Here is a 25,464-nt window from a genome sequence, read left to right on the forward strand (position 1 = left end):
ACATAGATGTTTTCAAAGTCTATCAAATAGATGATACATAGAACTTGAAGTAGATGAAATTTCATCTTAGGCACACTCTCATTTTCCCTTCTCCCACTTCCATACTGTCTGGCTGCTCAAAGTACTACAAACATTGCCCTGATCAGAGTCCCCCTTCCTGAGCAGTAACCTATACTCTGGATATTTCCATCAACTTCCCCTAACACTTTAACCTGTTCTCTGGCCTGCTCCAGTAGAGCCATAGTTGAAAAGGATTTGATAAAATAATTTTTGATAAGGGGTTAATGTTTGGTAGCTGGGCAGCTAGGTAGTATAGTGGATAGAACAATGGGCTTGGAATCAGGAAGACTCATCTTCCTGAGTTCAAATCGGGCCTCAGATACTTACTAGCTGTGTGACCCTGAACAAGTCACTTAAGCCTCAGTTTGCCTCAGTTTCCTCATCTATAAAATGAGCTGGAGAAGGAAATGGCAGACCGCTCCAGTATCTTTGCCAAGAAAACCCCAAATGGGGTCATGACTGAAAAAACAAGTGAACAAGATGATTGGTAAAGGCTCTGTTTGTATTGTAACTCTTGATAAGGTTAAATGGGTGACAAGGTGATGGTGGGGTGATTCCCAGAATGTAAGTGACTATCTGCTCCCCCTGCATACAACAAACAGACTTTGGTATTTCCCTAAGGCATCAGATTAGTGAATTCTCTGGGTGATAGTGAGGGTTTCAATTCCATTCATACAGTACCAGTTAAGACACCTAAAGGAAAATCTCCACATATCAGCTAAACTAAAGTGATATTCTTGTTTCTCCTTTCAGTCCTCTCCCTCCTCCCATAGCCCCTAGGATCAAATACAAATTGACTCCAACCTACCTTTCCAGGCTTATTGGGTCTTATTTACCTTCACCTAATCTATGGTCCAGCCAGACTATCCAACTTGCTGTTCTCTACGCAGAAAATTTCTTCTCCCACCTCCATGCTGTGTCCCATAACTAGAATATACTCCCACCTCATCTCTGCCTCTTAGAATCCCTAGAATCTTCTTGGAATCAAAACTCAACTCAAGCACCATATTCTGCATAAGGCCTTTTTGGATCCCTCCAGCTGCTAGGGCCTATACTCTATGTATGAATATAAGTATATACATATATAACACATATACATATGTGTTTATGTATACATATGTTGTTTCCCTTAATAGAATGTGAGTTTTTTGAGGACAAGGACTGTTTAGGAACACTATTTAGAAGGAGATTTTAATATTACAATAATATTATTTTTTAATATTTTAAATATTTTAATATTAATATAGATCAATGGTATCAAACTCATATAGAAATGGAGGCTACTAATCCATGCAGAGGATATCTATGTGCTGCCTATTTGTTGACTTGTTTTAAAATGTAATATTATCTATGTTTTATTTTATTTTTTTAAATTTGTTTTGAAATATTTCCCAATTACATTTTAATTTGGTTCTGGCTATACTTGGGAGTCTTGTAGGCCCACAGGCTGTGTGTTTGACATCTCTGGTCTAGATGAGAAGGGCCTGAAGGAAGAGAGTATGGATGTGAGCAAGAGAGAGAGTCAATAAGACTTATCAGCTGATTGAATGTGGAGGGTAAGAGAGAGGGAGAAGAAAGATGACTCTGGTTTAGAGCCTGGGTAGCTAAGAGGATGGTGGTATTATCTACACACCAATGGAGAAGCTATTAGGAAAGGAGGAAGGTCTTTTTTTTTGGTAGAGGGAAGATGATGAGTTCCATTGTGGATATATTGAGTTTGATGTGTTGGTAGGCCGTCCGTATGTATGTAACCAATAGGGAGTTGGAAATACAGGACTGGAGTTCTGGGCAGATGCTGTTGGTATCTGTATCTAATGGGAGTCATCTACACAGAGATGGCAACTAGTGCTATGAGATCTCCAAGAAAGAGTGTGGAAAGAGAAGGATAAGGACAGAACCTTGGGAGACACTCACATTAAAGAGGCAGAAAGAGGATAAAGAACCAAAAAGGAAATGGAGGAAGAACACACACACACACACAGAGAGAGAGAGAGAGAGAGAGAGAGAGAGAGAGAGAGAGAGAGAGAGAGAGAGAGAGAGAGAGAGAGTGAGTCATGGAAGCCAAGGGGGCACAGGTTATCCAGAAAGAAGAGATGTTTCTGGGGAGTCAGATGCCTTGGAAAGATCAAAGAACTTTAAGATGGACAATAAAGACCTTGGATTTAGTGATAACTTAATTTATGACCTGGAGGGAGCTGTTTTATTAAAGCAGTAGAGATGGAAGCCAGGCTACAAAGGAGCTAAGGAATGAGGGGGGAAGTGGAGGTAGCAAGTGTAAACAACTCTTTCTCAAAAGTCTGGTAGTTGTGAGTTTGATGGACGATTTTATTTTTAGGATTAGATGAAGAAGAGACAGAATCTGCACCTCTCCCTTCTTTGCAGAGGTAGGAGACCATGGTTATGAACACAGCATACATACACTGTTGGACTCAGTTTTTGTCTTCGTTAGTTTTGCTGAGCTGGTTTTTTCTCTTTTTTATTCTGTCCTAAGGTTAGAGAGAAATAAAAATTGGGAAATGAAGTTATGTAAAAACCAAAGATAACAATTAAAACTAAGTTTAAAAAAATAGGATTGGTGAGACCTGTGCATGTTCATGGTCTAAGAGAAAAGAATTGGTAGGATAATTGAAGTGAAAACTTTAACACTCTATAGAAATGTGAAATATTGTCATTATAATTAAAGATGCATGAGAGAGGGGGTGACTGAGGGAGCAATGACAGAGGAGATGGGAGGTGATGGCATCCAAAGATGGAAGTGGAAGGTTGTCTTTGGCAAGGAGGAAGGCCAGCTCTTCCTCTTGGAATGGAGGGAAGAGGATGCTAGGTGAGACTATTGAAAAGGGGAGAGAAGAGAAGTCAGCAGGTTCAGATCAGTGCCTCCAATCTGAGCAGTGTAGGGATCAATGACCTCTCCTGAGGATAAGAGGGTAGAGACTGGAGTTGCAGTCTTAAGGAGAGAAGGAATTGAATCGCCCATTTGGCAAATGCGATGGAGCGAATGAGATTGCTGTGCAGAAGAACAAGTCCAGTTGAGATTCAATAACGTAAATTTGTAATGAACTCAGTCTGAGGCCTTATCTGTCTTCCCTGCACAGTGTCTGTGTAGAATGAAAGCCAGGTCATGGACAGTAGAGGGAGAAAGGAGGAACCATTTGTTGGAATGTAGTGGTCCTAGGGCAACTGAGCGGTGTCACTGAATACTGGAGCCAGCGTTTCTGAATTAACAGAAGAGCTGAATGGCTGTCCAGCCTTCTGCAAACTGTCTTTTCTCTCTTCCTTTCCTTAACTCATTGGATCCTGCCTTCTTACCATTCCGAGACTCTAAGGAGGGGATTGGCAATCTGCGGTACATGCTAAAGATAGCGTGTTGGCTGATTTTTCAGTGGTATCAGCATACTGACTGTGTTGCCTACTCTTCATGGCTTGTGTCTCACACTACATAAGAATCTCCCTGAATATACATTGTACAAACCTATTTGCAATTATATGTTTCTTGACTAGAAGAAAAGGAATCAGGGCTTTGGCATACTGCTTTTGAAGGCTGCCAAACCCCCTGCCCTTCTCTAAGCTGCTGATAGCAGATGAATAGGATGCTGGAGAAGAACTAAGGGCTACTTGTGTCAGCAGATCTTTCCTGACCTCAGGGCCTGGGTACACTCTGGAAACCTCTAGCCTTTTCTAGCTGGTTTGCCTCTATCCAGGTGGAACTGGAGAACATCAGTGAGTGGCAATACGCCAGTGGCGGTCTTCAATCCCTTATAAGCACTTGGCCTCAAAAGGCCAGAGAACATCTTTGATTTACTCTGCAAAGTACACAGAAGAACTTTTATGCAAACCAATAGAGAGTCAGGAGACCTCTTTCCCGTGGGTCCCTTTCTTGACCACATAAGAGGCGTGGGCCTCGTAGTATCATGCTGGGTGTACCTCTATTGATGGAAGAGGTGAAGCTTGTTTCTTCTGCATCTCACTGTGATAGCTCTGTTTCCAGCAGGACTCCACCACTGCATCTCGCCATGGTTGCTGTCCTCTGCTCCTGGCCACCATCATGGATGTCCTCCCCAGTTTCTCTGTTCTCAGTGTTGTCTCATTGTTTCCTGCTCTTTGGCTCTCTTTTCACAATCATTCCTTCTTGGCACAAATGATGCCAACTCTAGAGTGTGGAGAGGTTACGCTGAGGTCTTAATAGCTCTTTGAAGTTCTTTCATGCCAACAGCCAGTGTCTCTGGGCTGTTTATTTTTCCTATTCTTTGATACTCAGTCCTCCACTACCACTTTATAAAACAAAAGACCTTGGTGTCTTTTCTGTTCTTGTTGAGAACCTCTTTCTACTCACCTTTATTAGTCAAGTAAGCATTTTCTCTTTCTGGTTGAGTAAGGACAAATTTGTTCCATTTACCTCCTTCCTCTGACACTACACAGGCAGTGTACCTCCTCCCCTCCCATCTGCAGTGATTCTTGAGAGGACTGGAATACCTGCTTCTGCTCCTTTCCTATTTATGTCCACTCTTATCTTCCTCTCAGTCAGTGGCTTCCAGAAAGCACTAAGAAAGGGAGGGGGAAGGAAGGATCCTTTCTCTGAGAGTACAGATTCAAGTATCTGACACACGATAAATAACTTTAATGGCAATAGTAGTCAAATTTTAACCTGAAAAGTGACCAAGAATAGATTGAATTATGCAGTCATTGGCACCTACCAATTGTATGAAGAAATATATATACAAAAGAAATATATATACAAACAATGTACAAATTTCAAATACCCACTTAATTACTTAATGTACTTGGCCTTCAGTTAATCCTAGTAAAGACCATTATTTAGAGTTAGTCTCCTTTGCCAGTCAGTTAATAAACTTCTATTAAATACCCACTGTGTGCCAGGTCTGTACTAAAGCCGGGGAAATGAAGAAAGATAGAAGACAATCCTTTCTTGGGCATAGTTACAGATCAGTTGTTTTGAAAAAAGATCTAGAGGTTTTAGTGGACCATAGTCGGCAATGTGATAGCTAAAAAAGCTAAGGTGACATTGGGCATCATTGGCACAGGCATTTTATTGTACAGTTGTTTCAGTCGTGTCTGACTCTTTGTTATCCCATTAGGGGTTTTCTTTTTTTTTTCTTTGTTTTTTTGTGTGAGTCACACAGTTAGTGAGTGTTATGTGTCTGAGGCCAGATTTGAACTCAGGTCCTCCTGACTCCAAGGCCCATGCTCTATCTACCGTGCCACCTAGCTGTCCTGCATTTGGGGTTTTCTTGGCAGAGATACTGTAGTGGTTTGCCATTTCCTTCTCCAGATCATTTTACACATGAGGATACTAAGGCAAATAGGGTTTTGACTTGTCCAGGGTCATAGAGCTAGTAAGTATCTGAGGCCAGATTTGAACTCAGGAAGAGGAGCCTCGCTGACTCCAGTCCTGGCACTCTATCTGTGGGGCTGCCTAGCTGCCCGAGATAGGTATAGTTTCTAGAAATATGGAGATGAGAATTCCACTATGCAATGCCCTTATCTAGACTATTATTATGTTCAGTTTGGGGTGTGATAGTTTAGGATACTGACAAACTAGACAGTGTCCAGAGGAGGATGACCAGGATGGTGAAGAGCCTTGAGTCCATGTCACACGCGGATTGATTGAAGGAACCAGTCATGTTTAGTCTGCAGAGAAGAGGGCTCAAGAGGGCCATCATAGCTGTCTTCGAATATTTGAAGGGCAGCATATGGATGGGTTTGTTCTCTATGGCCCTGGAGGACAGAACCAGGAGTAATCAGGGGAGTTACACAGAGACCGATTTAGGCTGAATGTCAGGAAAATTTTTTCCTAAGAATTAGTGCTGTCCAAGATTGGAATAGGACAGCCTGGGAAGGTTTTGGATACTCCCTCCTTGGACATCCTCAGCCAGACTGCAGCTCTCAAATTCTGTGATGATAAGTCTCTGCAATACATAGCATAGTAGAAAGAGCACTGAATTTGGATTTAGAAGAGGTGGGTTTCAATCTTACTATAAATGTGACCATCGACAAGTCATTTAACTTCTCTCTAGGCCTTGGTTTCCTTTTCTGTAAAATGAGTGAGCTGGACTAGATAATCCCTAAGGTCACCTTCTAGTGCTAACATTCTATGAGCATATATTTTTAAATTTTCCAATTATAGTCATGGAAATAAAGAAACCTTTTCCTGCCGGGGAATTCGGTTGGCTGTGGACTGGTTCAGGGAGAGAGGACACAACTACATCAAGGTCTTTGTCCCATCTTGGAGGAAGGAACCACCAAGATCTGATACCTCTATTTCAGGTACGTTGCTACAGATGCTTCTCCATCTTCCAGGTGACAAGGATGGCTTCAAAAGTAGTCATGCTGTTGCCTTGCAGATAAATTTACCAGCCTACAAAAAATATCAGTCATGCATGCCATATCTCTTGCTACATAGTCTGTACTTTGTTGTAAAGTAAATAAATATAAGGCCATACCATATTAGAGGTGGGAGAATACTCAGAGTTCAGCTAACACAGTCTCACTTTTGGAAAAATGGAGAAAATATAGAGATGGAGGAATATGATCACATAATCAAAGAATCTCAAAGTTGAAATAGTCAACAAGCATTTATTAAGTACTAGCATCGTACAAAAAGCTGAGGATATAAAGAAAGACAGAAGACATGTCTTGCTGTCAAGGACTTCACAGTCTAATGGGGAGAACATGTAAACAATCAAATTCAATTAAACTATACGCAAATTAAATTGGAGATCGTCAACAAAGGGAATGTGTAGAACTAAGGGGATCAGTAAAGGCTTCCCATGGAAGATGAGATTTAAATTGGAACTTCAAGGAAGTTAGGAGGTAGAGAAAAGGAGAGAAGGCATACCAGGCATGGGAGATAGCCAATAAAAATGCCCAGAGTCTGGAGATGGAGTGTGTTGTTCAAGAAATAGCAGGGCATTCAGTGTCTAAGAAGGCTGGAAAGGTGGGGAGGGGAAGGAGGTTCTGAAGGATTTTGAATGCCAAACAGGATTTTATGTTTTTGATTCTGCAGGTGATAGGGAGGCACTCGTGTTTATTGAGTGGGGAGATGACATGTTCAATCCTGTGCTTTAGGAAGATCAATTTGACAGAAGGGGGGCATAGACTAGAGAGAGACCAACCAGCAGGCTATTACAATAATCTAGGCATGAGGTGATTGGCACCTACCCCAGGGTGGTGGCAGTATCAGAGGAGAGAAAGGGACATATATGAGAGATGTTGTGAAGGTAAACTCTATAGGCTTTGGCAACAGATTGGATATAGCAAGTGAGAGAGAATAAGATGTTGAGAATGATACCCAGGATTCAAGCCTGGGTAACTGAGAGAATGGTGGTACTCTCCAGAGTATTAGGGAAGTTAGGAAAATGGGAGGGTTTGAGGGAAACATAATGAGTTCAGTTTTGGACGTGTTGAATTTGGATGTCTATGGGACATCCAGTTCAAGATGTCTGGAGGGTAATTGGAAGAGGCCTTAGAAGCAATCTAATCCAGACTGTGTCCTGTAGCATCTCTGACAAATAGTCATCAAGCCTTAACTTTGAAACCTCTTTTTGAAGGGAGGGGAGAGAGAAGCTCATGTACTGAGGTATCTCAGTTTACGTTGGGTTAATTCCAATCATTGTGGAGTCTCCACCATGCGTTGTCTCTATCTGCCACTCTGAAACTGAGCTGCTTTGTTCTTAGCTCCAAGCAGAGAAAGTCTAGTTCCTTTTCCATGTAATGTCTTTTCAAGTGTTTGATGGCAGCCATCGTGGTCCTACTGTCTCCTTTGTTCTAGATTGAAGAGTCTCCATTCCATTCACCAGTCCTTTTCTGGGAGATAGTCTCCACTTTCACCAGCACAACTGCCCTCTTCTGGCTTTGTTCTAGCTTATCTAGGTCTTCTTAAAATGTGGTGCCCAGAACTGAATAAAATATACCACAGGTGTTCTGACCAGAGAACAGTACAGTAGAATTATCAGCCTCATCTTATGGCTCTGTGCCTCTCAATGGGTCCCAAGAGACCATTAGTCTTTTTGACTGGCTTGCTGTACTTTTAAGTCATTGAGCTTGTAGGCCACTAAAACCCCCAAATCTTTTTAACAAAAGTGTTATTTTGTTACCCTTCAATCATCCCATATTTGTAAAGTGGATTTTTTTTTTAACCCAAACGTAGAATTTTTCTTCCTTCTCAAATTTCATCCTCTTATATCTGGCCCATTGTTCTAGCCTGCCAAGCTCTTTCTAGATATATAACCATCATGTAAGCTATTCTTCCTGGTTTTATGTAATTTTCAAATTTGGCAAACACACTTTCTAATGTGTAAAGTGTATAAAGAAGTAAACACATGTAAATATATACTTGTATGTAAGAAAACATACTTTCTTATTTGTTTTGTGTCTTCTTCCAAGCTACTGACAAAAATGACACGGGGTAGACAGATGTCTGGGGCATTCCCATAAGGACTTCCTTCCAAATTTACCTTGGCCCCACTGAAAAAATAAAACTTAGCTAGCATTTACATAGAGCTTTAAAGTTTACAAAGTGCTTTACAAATATTACCTCATTTTATGCTCACAGCAAGCATTGGAGGGTATTAGGATCATCCCCAATCTAAAGATGAGGAAACTGAGTCAGACAGATATTAAGTGGTTACCCAGGGTCATATAGCTAGTAAGTTTGAACTCAAGTCTTCCTGATTCCTGACTTCCTAACTCAGTGCTCTGTGCACTAAGCCACCTAGTTGCCCATTAATAATTATCCTTTGAGTCTGATCAGTCAACCAGTTCTGATTCCACCTAGTTAGGTATATGAGGTGAATACTATTCAAGTTCTTATCTCTCCATCTTCTCCTTAAGGTTTGCGTGTTGTTAACATTGTTCAGTCATTTTAATCGTGTCTGACTCTTCGTGACCCCATTTGGGGTTTTCTTGGCAAAGATATTACGGTGGTTTGCCATTTCTTTCTCCAGCTCATTTTACAGATGAAGAAACTGAGTCAAACAGGGTTAAATGACTTGCCCAGGATCACATAGCTAGTGTCACCTATGTAAGGTTTGCATGAGAGACTGTCAGATATTTTGCTGAAAACTAGCCTATGATATCTATAGCATTTTCCTGTTCTGTCAGAAAAAGAAAAAAAGAAATAAGATTAGTCTGGAATAACTTGCTCTTAATATATCGTCATGCTGACCATGCCAAGAAACTAAGGACCTAGGGAGATATTAAAGGGTTAGTTCAAAGTTCCATAAAATCACCATGTTTTATTCCCGGTAACCTATTAATTGTTTATACAGCTGAACAGCTGGTTCTAGACAGGCCGTTCTATTTACACATAAATACAGCTCCAGGGTTTTGTGACCCTGTGAGGAGCGATTGAAGGATGCTCTCTAAAGAAAGGAAGATGTAGTACTTTTCTTCAAGCTTTTTAAGGTCTGTCATGTGGAAATGGGGATTGGATTATGTTTCAGAGGGTGGAACTAGGAACAACAGGTAAAAGAAACAAATAAGCAGGGAGCGATTTCTGCTCACCCTAAGAAAGAACTTGATAATAATAATGATGATGAAAGCAATAATATCTTATATTTGCATGATGCCTTTTAGCTTTCAAAAAACTTTTACATACACTTTTTCATTTGATGCTCACAGAAACTGAAGTAGGCAGGGCAGGAGCTATCACTCCTGCTTCATATATAAAAAATTGAGGGAGGTTGCACATGGCTGTATGTGGTTGCATATGGCTCATCGTCAAACAAGTGCTTAAGTGGTGGACCTAGGACTAGAACCAGGTCTTCTGACTCTCAGGCCAGTGCTCCTTCCACTATAGCACTTGGGATGGTTTAATCCTGAGAGGGGCTACCTTGTAAAACAAAGAAGTCCACGGAAAGGCTCAAGCAGAGACCAGTGACTGGCTATCAGAATCTTTATGGTCCCTTTCCAGCTCGGAGGTTCTGATTTTTTTTTCCTTATCAAATATTGTACTTTGGACTTCATGCAGGAAAGGAGCCCTCTTGAAATGGAGCTGTGGGTAAATCCAGAGGAAGTAAGAAATAAAAACCCTTGGGGCCTGGGGAGGGGGACAAGGGAGTGGGTGGTACTTTCATTTGCTTGAAGCAATTCAGCTGGTAACCCTGTACACTTGAGGTTCAGGTTTTTTTGGGGCTTTTCTACATTCTTCCTTCTGTTAAATTCTCTGACTCCCTTAGTGACTTATGGGGGGAAACTACTCCCTTGAGAAATGAAGCTCACTTTGGGATATATGAAAACTATTTACCTATGTGCATCAAGAGACAGAGTGTGTGTGTATCTGTATGTTTATATATTTACATATATATTCATACATGTATACATATATAAAGAAAGAGAGAGTGAGAAAGACAAAGACGTGGAGGGACAGAGAAAGAGAGTGAAGGAAAAAGAGAGGGGGGTACATGGCATAGTGGATAGAGAATATCCAGTCACATCAAAGAAGACCTGAGTTCAAGTCTTTGATACATTCTGTGACCCTAGACAAGTTATTTAGCAACTCTGTACTCTAGGTCACTCTATATGCCTGTAATCTGCAGAGAAGGTGCATCAAGAAGTCCCTGAGGCCATTGGAATCATTGGTTTGATCCCTCTTAGCTCTGTTTATATCTGTATCTTAACAGAGAAAGAGGGAAGAATGGGAGGGAGAGAAAGAAGCTCGTCTTGTGATTTCATTGGTTTACTGAGCTCCCATATAAAGAAACTCCCTTTATCAATGCAGGTTGTTAGCACCTTCTCTGCCTACTATAGCCTTAGAGAGTTGTCCAGTATGTGTCAGAGGTGGGGCTTGAACCCAGCTCTTCCTGGCTAGGAGGATGATCCTCTATCCAATACATTATGGTGTAGTGTATGCATATACATATAGAAATTATTGCAACAACTTTCCAAGGAAAAAAAGAGTAGTGTAAAAAGTGTTGGACTGGGGCAGTGAGGTGGCGCAGTGGATAGAGCACTGGCCCTGGAGTCAGGATGACTTGAGTTCAAATCCTGCCTTAGGCACATAATACTTATTAGCTGTGTGACCCTGGGCAAATCACTCAACCCCATTGCCTAGCAAAAAAAAAAAAGCGTTGGACTTGTAATCAAGAGAACTGTATTCCAATCCTGATTTCTATTTCCTTGCCTATGATGATGGTCACATGAGAAAACGTATTTAAGGATGCTTTGAAAATGCTATCCAAATGTAAGATTCCATGTGACATGGACCATGGCTTCTAAACTATCACCATTAGAAGAGTGAAAATCCCACAGAGTTCTTCCAAGAGTCAATTCCAGAGCCAATTCTGTTTACCCCATTAAGTGGCTACAGCTAGGTCCTGATTGGTGAGAATAATGAATCCTGCGGTATCATTTGAATTCACACTACACATATCCAATATCCATTGGGCTGGAACTAATAGTCACATTTCATATAATTATGTAATTATGATTTTTATGTAATTATAACCACATTTTATATCATTATAACAGAATAATGCAAATACATGGGACCACTTCACAGGCTTCATTACTCTCACTAATCAGGACCTAGCCATACTTACTAGTAGTGAGACCCTGTGGGCAAATCACTGAAATTTTCTGATGCTTGGTTTCCTCATCTGTAAAATGGGAACAGTAATACTTGTAGTATGCATTCTACAAGGTTGTTGGGAGAATCAAATGAATTAGTGTATGTAAAGTGCTTTGAAAAATTTTAAAGGAATCTGTTAGCGTGTGTGTGTGTTGTGTGTATCTATCTTAGTTATTATTATTATTAACAAAGCATATTTTTTCTGGGCAGGGGCAGAGAGAGTGAGTTATAGAGAAGAGCCAAAACTTTAAAAAGCCTATTTTTTTCTGGGGAGTGTTGTGAGTCCCATTTTTTTCCTCTTCTGTTTTCAGAACAGCATATCCTAGAGGATCTGGAAAAGCAGGCAGTTCTGGTGTACACGCCGTCTCGCAAGGTCAATGGTAAACGGGTGGTCTGCTACGATGACCGCTACATTGTGAAGGTAGCCTATGAGAAGGACGGCATCATCGTTTCTAATGACAACTATTCGGGACCTCCAGAGCGAGAACCCAGAGTGGAAGTGGTTCATCGAGCGGAGACTCCTCATGTTCTCCTTCGTCAATGACAAGTGCGTGGGGGGGAAGGGTCCTGAGTAGCTAAAGGCAGCTCAGAGAGAGCAGTAGATAGAGCATTGTTCCTGGAGTCGGGAAGACCTGATTTCTAATCCAGCCTCAGACCCTAGCTACTTGTGTGGTCTCAGTTTCCTCATCTGTAACAATAATTTGATAATAATAGCACCTACTTCCCAGGGTTGTTGTGAGGATCAAAAGAGATAATATTTGTGAAGTGCTTGGCATAATGCCTGGCACACATTAAGTGTCATGGTCGATAGAACCAAGCCTTGGGTCAGAAAGACCTGAGTTCAAATCTGGCCTCAGATACTTACTAGCAGTGTGACCCTGGACAAGTCATTTAACTCTTTGCCTCAGTTTCCTCATCTACAAGATGAGCTGGAGAAGGAAATGGCCAAGAAAACCGCAGATGGGGACATGAAGAGTCAGAGGAGACTGAAAAAACAACTGAACAAGAGCTAAGAGAGTAACTGAAAATGAAAGGGACCAAGTAAGACACAGAAGCAACCTGGTGCTAGGAAGTAAAAAGAAGGGGAAGGAAGGGACATTTTCCTTCTGGTTTCTCCTTATTGAGCTAGGAAATAGCTTGTTTCTGTGCTCTAGTGAGGGGTTATTAATCTGTGGTTTGCAAACTTGTTTTTAAAAAATTTCTATCATTTTATCTTAGTAGAAATGGTTCCTTCATAATCTTATATATTATATTTTATGCATTTAAAAGTATCATTCTGAAAAGGAGTCCCCAGGCTTCACCAGACTACCAAAGGGGGCCATGACACTAACAAAAAAAAATAAATAAAATAAGATGGGGAATCTCTGCTCGAGGGTATGGTATTGGGAATTCTTGGGGATAAAACTCCCTCTGCCTGTGTGGATCTATACCCACTCTACAACTTGGCATCCTAGAACATTGCCTGGGACACAGAGAGGTTAAGTCACTTGCCCAGGGTCACACATAGTCCATAGGTTCCCAAAGTGGGTGATACCGCCCCTTTGGGGGCCCTGGAATGATCCAGGGGGGCTGTAGTAGCCTCAGGTGTAATTGTGGGGCATTGAATAAAAATAAAGGGGCAGCGGAAGCATAAGGAAAAGAGAAGATAAGAACATTTTGAAAAACCGTTGGTACATGTTTCATCTGTTGTGTAACAGAGTTAAAGTCATAGTGATTACATTTTTTCCCCCACATAAACACACAAAATGCAAGTTATAACCAATCAGTGGTCAAGTCCACTGACAGGTCTTAACAAGCAAGTGTTGTCAGGTGAGTGTGTCGGGCATTGTTGGGAAGTCCAGCATGCATCAGCAGGAATATGTATATGTAATGACTTGTTTACAATATGAGACTATATGGTTACATGAGGCAATATTGCATCATCAAAATTTCAATGCAGGAAAAAACCCACAAATTTACAATAAATTATTAAATTTAAGATATGTCATTTCAAAAATGACACAAATTTAAAAAAGACACTAAAGAAATTAGATTTTTATTTTTTGAAAACGGGGTAATAGATCAAATAAATCTGGGAACCTCTGGGCTAGTCAGAAGCTAGACTTTAACCCATGTTTTCCTAATTCCGAGCCTGGCTCTTTATCTATCACTCCATGTTGCCTCATATTATTAATTGGTCATCTATTCATAGTGCTTTCCTTTAAAACCTGATGTGAGTATTATCTCCATTTTACGTATCATGAAATTAGAGTCCTAGAGAGGTTAATGGTTACATGGCTAGGTAGTGACTAATGCAGTTTGTTCTTCCACACCACACTGTGCTTATATTTTATGCTTCTTACTAGGAGATCTGGAGAACACTATAGATATGGTATAACCACTCTCCAGAGATACTGGTGTAGTAGAAAACAAATTCAAAACCACTTTCCAAGAAGCCTAGATTTCAGCAAATCAGTCTTCTTGTCCTTGAGGATAAGATGGAGACATGAGGGCTAAATGATAGTATAGTTAAGAAGATTCAGAACTAGTTGAATGAACAGCCAGGGGTGGGGAGCCTACTGCCTTGAGGCCACATGTGGCCTTCTAGGTCCTTGGGTGTGGCCCTTTAACTGAATCCAATCTTCACAGAACATTCCCCTTAATAAAATAAAAAGGATTTGTTCTGTAAAACTTGGACTCAGTCAAAAGGCCACACCCAAGGACCTAGAAGGCCACAAGTGGCCTCCAGGCTGCAGGTCCCCCACCCCTAGACCAGACTCAAAGAATGGTCATTAATGGGGTCAATGTTAACTTAGCGGAGGTCTCTAGGGATCTATCTTCCATTGACCCTGTAATATTTTTGCCTATGACTTAGGTGAAGACTTGTAAGATGCCCTGGTCTCCCTAGGGAGTGGGAAGGAGAGGGTTCATTGTTGTTTGGGCTGGGCAACTTCCTACAAGCCAGGGCAGGCACAGTCTGGGAGGTCAAGTCAGTGAGGAAGCAGCTACGGCTCTGCTACTCCCTGCTTCACCTTACCCCTTGTGCTCCTGGGCACCTGAAAATGAAGGGCTGCCCCCTAAGCCATGGGGCAGGTATTCAGTTGCTTTCTGGGCTAGTCAAATTCAGCCTCTCTCCCATCTCCACGTACGCCTAGCCAGAGGCTCCCACTGCACAGTTTCAGTCCAGGGAAATCTGGCCAGTCTTAGTGCTTCGAGTGCCAACAAATCCTCACTGTTGCCTAAAGAACCATGACGACTTTTGGACTGGTGACAGCATCTGGGTCAGGGTCCAAGTGCATCTGACACAACTGATCCCTGTACAGGACCTGTCATCTCCCTCGCTGCCAGGATGCAGTGCCCACCTGCCCTCCCGCCTGCCTGGGCGAGAAGGAACTCCATCCCAGAGCCCTCGGCATGGCCCTAGAGGGCTCTTGGCACTGTTTCCTAGGGCCCAGGAGAGAGAGTTCAGGAGGCAAGGCCTTTGGTCACTGAGAATAACCGTGGCAAGTCACTTCCCAGATTCTTGGTTAGGGTCCAACATTCGGAAGCTCTGTGTACAGTTGGTAGCCTGAGCAACCAGAGTCTAACACTGGAACATGCAGCCTCCAGGCCTGGGGTGATCTATAGACTAGTTCCAATGGACTCCTCAGAGGGGATTTTGATCTCAACTATATTGTATTTTTTTTCCCCAAACTTATTCCAAATTAGTGACTACCTGTCCCAGCTTTTCCTTAACCAGGAAATGTGCTCTGAGGACAAATTTGCATTCATCCAGGTAGTAGGGAGAGGTTCCCATCTGTTGTAATTCATTCTGCCTTTGAGAGGTGATTGCTGAGAGTATATATATTATTATTGCCTGGGCACAGATAGGGAGAAGTTCACTTCCCCATTTGGCAGTGCCACTGAGTCATGAACATTCAAATCGGGGTGACTGAGCCCGTAAACATGAAAAGCTGAAACCAGACACAGAAAATACTCAGGAGGTCAATTCCTCCTCCAAGCAGAGTATTAGACACCACAGACTGCTGGATAAGTCTTCCCCTTTGCCCTCTTTATGTTTCAACCAAATCATCCTACTTAATGGTCCCCAAATGTGCCATGAATTTTCCCCATTTCTGGGTCTCTGCTCATGTTCTTTCTTTCATCTGCCATGCCCTTCTGCTCCACCCTCCAATTCATTAACTAAGATTCCAATCAGAGTCAGTATTTAAGTGCCTTCTCTGTGCTCTGGACTGTAGGGAACATAAGGAAAAAAATATCCAGCCCCCAGTGGCTGGTTGCTTAAAGGAGTTTGGAAATCTCCCTGAAATGGAGTGCGAAGCTTGGCACAGTCCTTGGAGGTGATGCTGGGGTGACTGCCTGAATAGAGTGGAACACACTGACCTAGGAGTCAAAACACCAGTGTCCTAGGCCTGACTCCCTAGTTACGTGTCCTTGGGCAAGTCAAGTGTCTAAACTTCTCTTAGACCTTAGTTTCCTCATCTGTCATCTGTAAAAGGAGTCTGGACTAGAAGATCTCCCAGGTCCCTCATATCTTTAACATTTTATGAGTCTATAACCCAATGAAATGACTTCTTTTTTTTTTTTTTTGCTTACCTGTTTTGTGGCCCCAAGCCTGAACTGCCAAGGCCCTAGACCTTTCGTGTGGTTTAGAGACTGAGGGGAGTTGAGTTACTTTTTCCATTACTCACAGATGGTGCCTATTGAAACCACTGATTCATTTGTTCTCAGAGAGGTCTCTTGCCCTCTTCTGGGACACACACCCATGTGTCGCCCCTCTGCCTCAGGTCTGCCTCACACCCACGGTCACCCCTGTGACAGGCAGGGGCCTCCGCACCCAGGAAGTGTAAGGAGGTGTCTTCCTCCCATAGCATCTCTGTCTGAGGGGCGTAGTGAAGGGGAAGCAGAGGAAAGGGGCAATAGGAAGGTAGCTAGTTCCCTCAGGTGCTGTTGTTTGGGAGTTTACCCTGGTTTACCTCAGTCCGTGATGAAGGACTGGGGATGTCCACCACCCACCACCACAGCCACAACCACGACCAAGTTTCTATTGCCCTTAAAGGTGTACACAGAACTGTTTTCATAACAACCCTGCAAGAGAGAGAGTGCAGAAAGAGTCCCCCATTTTCCAAATGAGAACAATGAGGCTCAGAAAGGTAGTGGTTTGCTCATAATCACATGGCTAGTAAGTGTTAGAACTGGGGCTTGGACACAGGTTTTCTGGTGAGTTTAGTCCAGGGGAGGGCACCCGCTGCCTCAAGGCCTCAAGTTCTCCACCCCTGGCTAGTCCTTCTGCTGTGGACTCTACCTCTCTCAAAAATTAGGTGAAGCTTCCCTATGCTCTGTGCCCAGCCTGTCCTCCTCCTTTGCCCCCTTCTTCTATTTTATGTTTCCACCAAATCAGACTACTTGGTAATTCCCCAATGGGCCATCTGCTTTCCCATTTTGGGGTCTTTGCTCATGTTGTTCTTTATCCCTGTCATGCCCTTCTGCATCCCATTCCACCTGTTACAATTTCACTAATACTTCAGAGACCAGTCACTGTTGCCTCCTCCGTGAAGCTTTCCCTGCTTTTTTCATCTTTTCTCACTCTCTCCCCCAGCCAGAAGCGATGCCTCCTTCTCAGTCTTCCCATAGCCCTTCCTACTTTTCCTAGAACTCTTCTCACACATTGCCCTGTACCATAGCTATTTTTGTACAGATCTTATTTCTTCTGCTACAGTGAAATCTTCTTGAGCGCAGGGATTGAGACCAGTTCCAGATGTATCCTCCTCAACGTGCCTACAAGCGTGCTTTGCACATAGTAGGTACTCATTCTACCTGCCTTCTAGGTCTGTCGTAAGCAAAGCAAAGCAAAGCTTTACGGGACTAGAGAGATGGGAGTTGCTTTAGTAGTGAACTAGAGTATTCCTTCAGAATCTTTGAAAGATGTTGTTGAGGAAAGAGCCACAGACCCTGTTTCTCTGGAGGTGACCACTGTCTTGTTTTGCAGATTCATGCCCCCTGATGATCCTCTGGGCCGCCATGGACCAACTCTTAGTAATTTCCTTAGCAAAGAGCCAAGGCTTCCACAGGCCTCCTGGCAGCGCTGCCCCTATGGTAGGTCTTACCCTTTACCCCCTGTAGCTGGTTCAGAGACTGTTTTTTTGCGGGGACTTGAATGAGTTTGTAAAGTGTGTGGGAAGGTCATGAATGAAAAGTGGATGTGGGATGGAGTTTGTCCTTAGAATCTCCCAGCTTCCTTTAGTGTTCCTTTTCCCCATTCATCCTCCTGCTCTGATGCTGTCCCCTCCTTCCATTTTTCCCTCAAACTCCCCCCACTCCAACCGCTTCTCACTGTCTCTGGAGGAAAGGGATTTTGGTGAACTCCTACAGGTAGAAGTGTCAGGGTCTTACTGGGTTCCCCTCTCAGAAATAGGTACATGTGAAGAGGGCTTTGGGGGGGAAGGCAGTGCTTAGCACCAATTACTGGGAGAATTTCAGGTATTGGTGAGGGAGTCAATCTCATTCAGTCCGACTGCTATGGCCACTTCAGGCCTCATCAGCACAGCATGGACTGTAGCTGCTTGTAGAGTGACCATTTCTAGGAAAAGGCCATGCTGACTCCATGTTAGGATGGGTAGGGGAGGCCTTTCCGTTGAACTTCAGATCATAGGCCAGAAGCAACTGTCACTCGGTCAATAAGTCAACAAGCATATATTAGACACCTGCTCTGTTCCACAGAAAAGGTAGGTAGGTGGCACAGTAGATAAAGCACTGGGCCATAGTCAGGAAGACCTGGGTTCAAATCCAGTCTCAGATACTTACCAGCCACGGGCCTTCCCACACACATACCACCAATCCTACTGAATCCAGGTCTGCCCGTCACAGCCACAATGTCTGTAGGGTATCATGGAAAGAAAGCATTAATTATTCACCCACCCGAGGGGGCTGGGATGGGCTGGGCTGACCTGGGAAGTAGAATTTTGCTCCATGATGGCTCATAGGACTTGCCACGGCCTTGCTCCATTGTAGGATGGTTCAAGACCTGAAATTTTAAAGAGGAAAAGGCAATGGGGCTAGCAGTGAGAGGACCTGAATTCGTCCTTGACCCAACTTTTTGTGGGCTGACTCTTGTCTTCACCTCCTTGCAGGCAGGAAGTGTACCTACGGCAGTAAGTGTAAATTCTACCACCCAGAGAGACTGCATCAAATCCAGCTGTCGGTGGCAGATGAGCTTCGAGCCAAAACGAGGACCTTGCCGGGGTCAGAGGAGGAGCAGCTGAGACCCAGCTTCTTGAAGACTGGGCCAGTTCCCTCCCTGCCTCCCCCCAGCCTGAGCACAGAAGGACCATGGAGTCCCAGGGGAAGCATCAGTCACTACAGTAGCCACAGTAACAGCGGCCCAGGCTACAGTTGGACGGAGGAGAGAGTTCCTTCTATGGACGGGAGCTTTAGGGGAACTCTGGCCAGGAACTGGGAGGATTGTGCTCAGAAGAGGCAGGACCCTGAGAGTGGCTTTCCACACCACTACCAAGCAGGAGATATCAGGTTCTTGGAAAGCCAGTTTTCCCGATTGGCATTTAGTGATGATTTGTATGGCTGTGGCTTGCATACTGGTATCACAACTTCCAGCATCCAGAGTGGGATGAACAATTTATACCAGGGCTGCAATCTCAATCATTCCAGCTGCCATGGCCACTTCAGGCCTCATCAGCACAGCGTGGACTGTAGTTGCTTGAGGAGTGATCATTTCCAAGAAGGGGCCACTCTGACTCCATATGCTTGCAGACATCTGACAGTCAGAGGGTCTTATTATAATAGTACCAGGAAGCCAGACCCAGTCCCTCAGAAGACTTTTGCCTCTAGTAACCACCCATCCAAAGCAGACCTACAGCAGCCCCACCAGCAGGCTGTATACTGCTCTCACACTCCCACTGGGGATCCATTTCCCCATGCCACCCAGTCCGATGAGACCTGGAGTATAGAGCAAGGACCGAAGGAACCACCTGGTCCACCCTTCTGGGGGGACTCCAGCTGGGGAAACTGTCGTTTCAGGAAAGCAGATAGTTATCTACACTCTTCTGAATATAAATACCCCACCGTGGATTCAGCCATTGGAGAACAAGCCCACATTCGGACAGCCCTCTATAACATCTTCCCGCAGGATGAGGTAGACCAAGTCATGTCCTTGTTTCCCAACCTTGTGGATATCCCTAGTCTGATATTACTCATTGAGAAAAACCGTCGGCTTTGTCCATGAGTTGGAAGCCTCTGAGAAGTCAGTGCAAAGCATATGCCCTGGGTATCCCTAGAATCCTTGGGACTGTGAAGTTCTGGAGGCTAGAGCTGCAAACTTACTGAAAGCAACTCACAGTTGCGCAATTGACATTTCCTATTGGCTGGTCCGGGCCCCTTGTCTCTGGGCAGGGTGACGTCTAAGCTTTCCCAATGCACATGGAGATCAGGTCGAGGAAGACAAGGAAAGATATTCCATGATTTAGTCACACTCCTGCTGCCTTTGGCCTGTTTCCTGAACGAAGGTCACAAAGTCTAAGAGGTGGAAAAGACTTCAGAGGTCCCCTAGTCTGAGCCTCCACCCGAGCAGGAATCCAAAAGAGATTTGCTATGTTTTTTGCGGGGCAGAGGCAATTGGGGTTAAGTGACTTCCCCAGGATCACACAGCTAGTACATGTCTAAGACAGGATTTGAACTCAGGTCCTCTTGACTCCAGGGCTGGTGCTCTTATGTACTGTACCACCTAGCTGCCCTTAGGATTTCCTATTAATAAATAAGCATTCAGATTTTGCTTGAAGATCTCTACTGAGTGGGGAACCAACCTACTACTTCTCAAGGCAGCCCATTCCACTTTGGAATGGAACAGATTTGGAGCAGATTTTATTGTTAGGAAGTTTGGGGGGTTTTACTGTTGTTTTTTATCCCATGGGGCCAAGAAGAATAAATGTAACCCAGGGATTCTTTTCCTGGGTTCTGTGAACTTAGAAAAACATTGTTTTTGTGATTATTTGCATATAATTGGTTTCCTTTGCAATTCTTAGGGTTTTTTTTTTAAATTTATGCATTTAAAAACATGGTTTTGAGAAGGGATCTCTGTGTTTCATTGGACTACCAAAAGGACACAATAAAGATTAAGAACCTTCTATCTAGTCCCTCTTCTATGTGATAGCCCCTTAAGTACATGAAGAAAGCTACAGAACAGTAGGAGTACTGATTTAGAGCTGGAATGGACCAACCTTCTTATTTTACATGTGAGGAAACTGAGGCACAAAGCAGTTAAAGTGGCTTGCCCAAAGTCACACAAATAGAAAGGACAGTGCCAGGGTTCCAACCCAAGGTGTCTGATACTAAATCCAGCACTCTCTACTAAACCATGCTGCCTCAACGTCTCCTTCTAAGGCTCTTCTTCTCAAGGCTAAATATCCCCTCTTCCCATTCCTTTAGTCTTCTTATGACATGACTTTTCAAACTTTCATCATCCTGGTTGCCCTTTTCCAGATGTGTTCCAGCTTTTCTATGTCCTTAAAATATGGCACCTATCATAGAACATCCAGCCTTCCATGTGAAACCTGGCCAGGGCAGAGAATAGAAATGCAATCCCCTCCCTCATTTGGGACATTCTTCTTTACTGTAGCCCTTAGTAGCATATCGTTAGGAGATAATGGTATCCTACCATCCTTTACCTAGAGGTGAAATAGATACAGCTTGGAGTCAGGATGGACCTGAGTTCAAATCTAGCTTGAGACGCTTAACTGGTTATATGACTCGCTCTCAGCCTCAGTCTTCCTCATCTGTAAAATGGGGATGATAACAGTCCCATACCTCCCAGGGGTTGCTGTGTGGAATAAATGTGATAGTGAGTTTAAAGTGTTTTGCAAACCTTAAAATGAAGTACAAATGCTAGCTATTACTTTTGACTGAGAGTGAATTTGCAGGCCACAGAGATTTGTCACACACACCCGAAGGTGAATACAGGCCAAATCCCATTCCAGCAAACACCAAGAGACAGTCCAGATGTTTTCCTTGCCCTGGAATCTTATTTTTATTAAATATTGTTTTATTGTACAGAAATTCTACTTTATTTGCTATTTTCTTGTTGCTGACCAGGGTGACTTCTAAGCCTTCTCTTTGAGTGAAATCCCAAGTTCTTTCACTTTTCTCCATTTTAGCCAGTTCCTCAGTTGATTTCTCCACAACTTCATGACTCTCTGGGCCTCAGTGTCCTTACCTCTAAAATGGGGGGATTGGATTAGGCAGCCTTTCAGGTCTCTTCTAAATCTGATTCTATGACCTTCCTGAACCTAGCACAGTGCCAGGCACATGGGTCCTTAATAAATACTTGGTTGGTTGGTTGATTGGTACAATGGGACAGCGACCTTTATTTGCAGACTTGCTGTGTATCTCCACATTAACCATTCTCTCATATTTAAAGTTGGCTTCTCTTCACATTGTAATCAGAGACAGTTATTTCTATTTTTCATAGTACCTTTTGCTAGAGTAAAGTCCAAAGTCCTAACCATCCCCTATTTTTTTTTTACCCATGACAGTAATGGGCCCAAACAGTGTCAGTAAGCAGATGGATCCCCATTTTGTAGCAGAGGTCCAAAGGACCACTGACTGCCTAGAGACACCAGGCTAAACCAACTGGACTAGAATATAGCCCTTCGGACCTCTTGCTATCCCACAATATAAAAGGGGAGAAAAAGAAGGCCCCCTCGGATCTCACCCATAAGAGATAAAGCAGCGTTTTCCATTTCTGCTCTGAAAGCTATGCATGGGCGTGAGGCAAGGTGCCATTTCGTACAAGGTACCCCACACACAGGCCATAGTTTGAGTTGGCAAAACTGTCAGCTTTCAGCAGATATTCTATTGATCCGCTGTCTAAAGGCTCTTGGTTAAGGTTTCAGCCCCATGGCCTGGCAGGATGGGCAGGTCTGCAGCAGCAGGTAAATTCCCCTCTCTTCCATTTCTTGGGATTGCTGAAGCTTTAGAGTTTCAGATTTCCCAAGGAGATTAGCCCTGGGGCAATCCACAGGGACTAAGGGCAGTTCATTCCCATTTGCTGTTGTGGCCCCCGTGTTCATGGTAGCAGTACAGTTATCTGTTTCCCAGACCTCTTTTATGAATCCTGTGAATATAACTAGTTGTAAAATACTGTGACGTGATGCTGTATCTCTCTGTTGTGTCTGAACCCTTGGCACTTAAAAGCACATTTATCATTTTTTGAGCCTGGTTTGAGTCGGAATTGACTCCCCTGTCCTGTCCTACCTAAATAAAAAAAAAACACCAAAAAACTGACCTGTAGACACATATCCAGTTTATATTGTTACTTGAGATCTGATTGAAAGGGAATATAAGATGCTACCATATTTATTGTGCTGTGTGTAAAAAAAACAATCAATTCAGCAGAGCAAAAGGCCCTTTTCCCATGCACATGTCAAAATCACATGATTGCTTAAAAGATATAATAACAGATATAACTTTATTTGCTGACCCTCTAATTATTATTATTTTTTAAATATAAATTTATTTATTTTTTAGTTTTCAACATTTACTTCCACAAGATTTTGAGCTCCAAATTTTCACCCCATCTCCCCTTCCCCCCACCCCAAGATGGCATGCATTCTGAATACCCTTCCCCTAGTCTGCCCTCTTTTCTATCTCTCCCCCACCCTTCTCTTATCCCCTTCCTCTTCTATTTTCCTGTAGGGCAGGATAGACTTCCGTACCCCATTTCCTGTATTTCTTACTTCCCAGTTGCATGTGAAAACATTTTTTTTAAACATGTGTTTTTAAAACTTTGGGTTCCAAATTTTCTCCCTTCCTCCCTCCCCACCTACCCTCATTGAAAATGCAAGCAACTCAATATAGGTTATACATGTGCAGTTACGCAAAACACTTCCATAGTAGACATGTTGTGAAAAACTAGCTCTATTTCCCTTAATCCTATCCTGCCCTCCCATTTATTCTATTCTTTCTTTTGACCCTGTCCCTCCTCAGAAGTATTTGCTTCTGATTACCCTTTCCCAATCTGCCCTCCTCTCTATCATCCCCTGCTCTCTTGTCCCTTTCCCCTATTTTCCTGAGGGTAAGACAGATTTCCATACCCAATTGAATGTGTATGTTATTCCCTCCTTAAGCCAAATCCTATGAGAATAAGATTCACTCATTCCCTCTCACCTTCCCCTGTTTCCCCCACTGTAAGAGCTTTTCTTTTCTGTTTTTTGTGAGATAATTTACCCCTACTTCTCCCTTTCTTCTTCTCCTAGTATAATCCTCTCATCCCTTAATTTTATTCTCCAGATATGACCCCTTAATCTTCAACTCACCCTGTGCCCTCTATCTATCCATCTGTCATATATACATACATATAATTTCCCCCCTCCAATTACCCTAATACTGACAAAGATCTCATGAGTTATAAATATCATCTTTCCATGCAGGAATGTAAACAGTTCAACTTAATAAGTCTCTTATGATTTCTCTTTCCTGTTTACCTCTTCATGTTCCACTTGAGTCTTGTATTTGAAAGTCAAATTTTCCTATTCAGCTCTGGTCTTTTCATCAAGAATGCTTGAAAGTCCTCTATTTCACTGAATGACCATTTTTTCCCCTGAAGGATTATACTCAGTTTTGCTGGGTAGGTGATTCTTGGTTGTAATCCTATCTCCTTTGCCCTCCAGAATATTATATTCCATGCCCTGTGGTCCTTTAATGTAGAAGCTGTTAAATCTTGTGTTATCCTGATTGTGTTTCCACAGTACTTGAATCGTTCCTTTCTGGCAGCTTGTAATATTTTCTCCTTGACCTGGGAACTCTGGAATTTGGCTACAATATTCCTAGGAGTTTTCCTTTGGGGATCTCTTTCAGGAGAAGATCTGTGGATTCTTTCAATTTCTATTTTGCCCTCTGGTTCTAAAATATCAGGGCAGTTTTCCTTGATAATTTCTTGAAAGATGATGTCTAGACTCTTTTTTTTGATCATGGCTTTCAGATAGTCCAATAATTTAAAAATTCTCTCTCCTGGATCTATTTTCCAATGAGATATTTCACATTGTCTTCTATTTTTTCATTCTTTTTGATTTGTTTTACAGTGTCTTGATTTCTCATAAAGTCACTAGCCTCTAATTGCTCTATTCTAATTTTTAAGGAAGTATTTTCTTCAGTAAGCTTTTGGACTTCCTTTTCCATTTGGCCAATTTTTCTTTTTAGGGCATTCTTCTCCTCATTGGCTTTTTGGACCTCTTTTGCCATTTGGGTTAAGCTATTTTTTAAGGTGTTATTTTCTTCAGTATTTTTGGGGTCTCCTTTAGCAAGCTGTTGACTTGTTTTTCATGATTTTCTTGCATCACTCTCATTTCTCTTCCCAGTTTTTCCTCTACTTCTCTTACTTGCTTCTTAAAATCCCTTTTGAGGTCTTCCAAGGCCTGGGACTGATACATATTTTTCTTGGAGGCTTTGGATGTAGGAGCTTTGACTTTGTTGTCTTCTTCTGGTTGTATGTTTTGATCTTCTTTGTCACCAAAGTAAGATAATATAGTCTGACCCTTTTTGCACTGCGTGCTCATGATCCCAGCCAATTACTTGAATTTTAAACTCTTTGTTAAGGTAAGAGTCTGCTTCCAATGTGGAGAATGTACTGTCCCAAGCATCAGGGGTTTATGTAGCTGTTTTCAGAGATACTTGTAGGGACCTGTAAGTTTTCAGTTCTTGCAAGGGGGTATGATCCAGAACTGTGATCCAGATCCATCACCAGGGAGATATCTTGATTTGTCCGTAAATTGGATTTAAGTGAGGTAGTCAACATCTTGCTCTCTCCTCCAGAGTCAGCAGAGTCAGCAGTA

General features: G+C 42.8%; 1 protein-coding gene across 1 annotated transcript in view; it reads left to right on the forward strand.

Annotated features, from left to right (window-relative positions):
• The window catches only part of ZC3H12D (zinc finger CCCH-type containing 12D), a 45,657-nt gene extending 25,047 nt beyond the window's left edge, over window positions 1-20,610 (forward strand). Inside the window, 5 exon segments of the mRNA XM_020986586.2 lie at window positions 6,206-6,345; window positions 11,959-12,113; window positions 12,115-12,194; window positions 17,616-17,722; window positions 18,757-20,610. Coding sequence (XP_020842245.1) covers window positions 6,206-6,345; window positions 11,959-12,113; window positions 12,115-12,194; window positions 17,616-17,722; window positions 18,757-19,865 — 1,591 coding nt within the window. The 3' untranslated portion in view covers window positions 19,866-20,610.
• Window positions 20,611-25,464: the final 4,854 nt, after the last annotated feature.

The sequence above is a fragment of the Phascolarctos cinereus genome, unplaced genomic scaffold (assembly GCF_003287225.1).
Source record: "Phascolarctos cinereus isolate Bilbo 61053 unplaced genomic scaffold, phaCin_HiC Scaffold_5;HRSCAF=322, whole genome shotgun sequence".
NCBI classification, from domain to species: Eukaryota; Metazoa; Chordata; class Mammalia; order Diprotodontia; family Phascolarctidae; genus Phascolarctos; species Phascolarctos cinereus.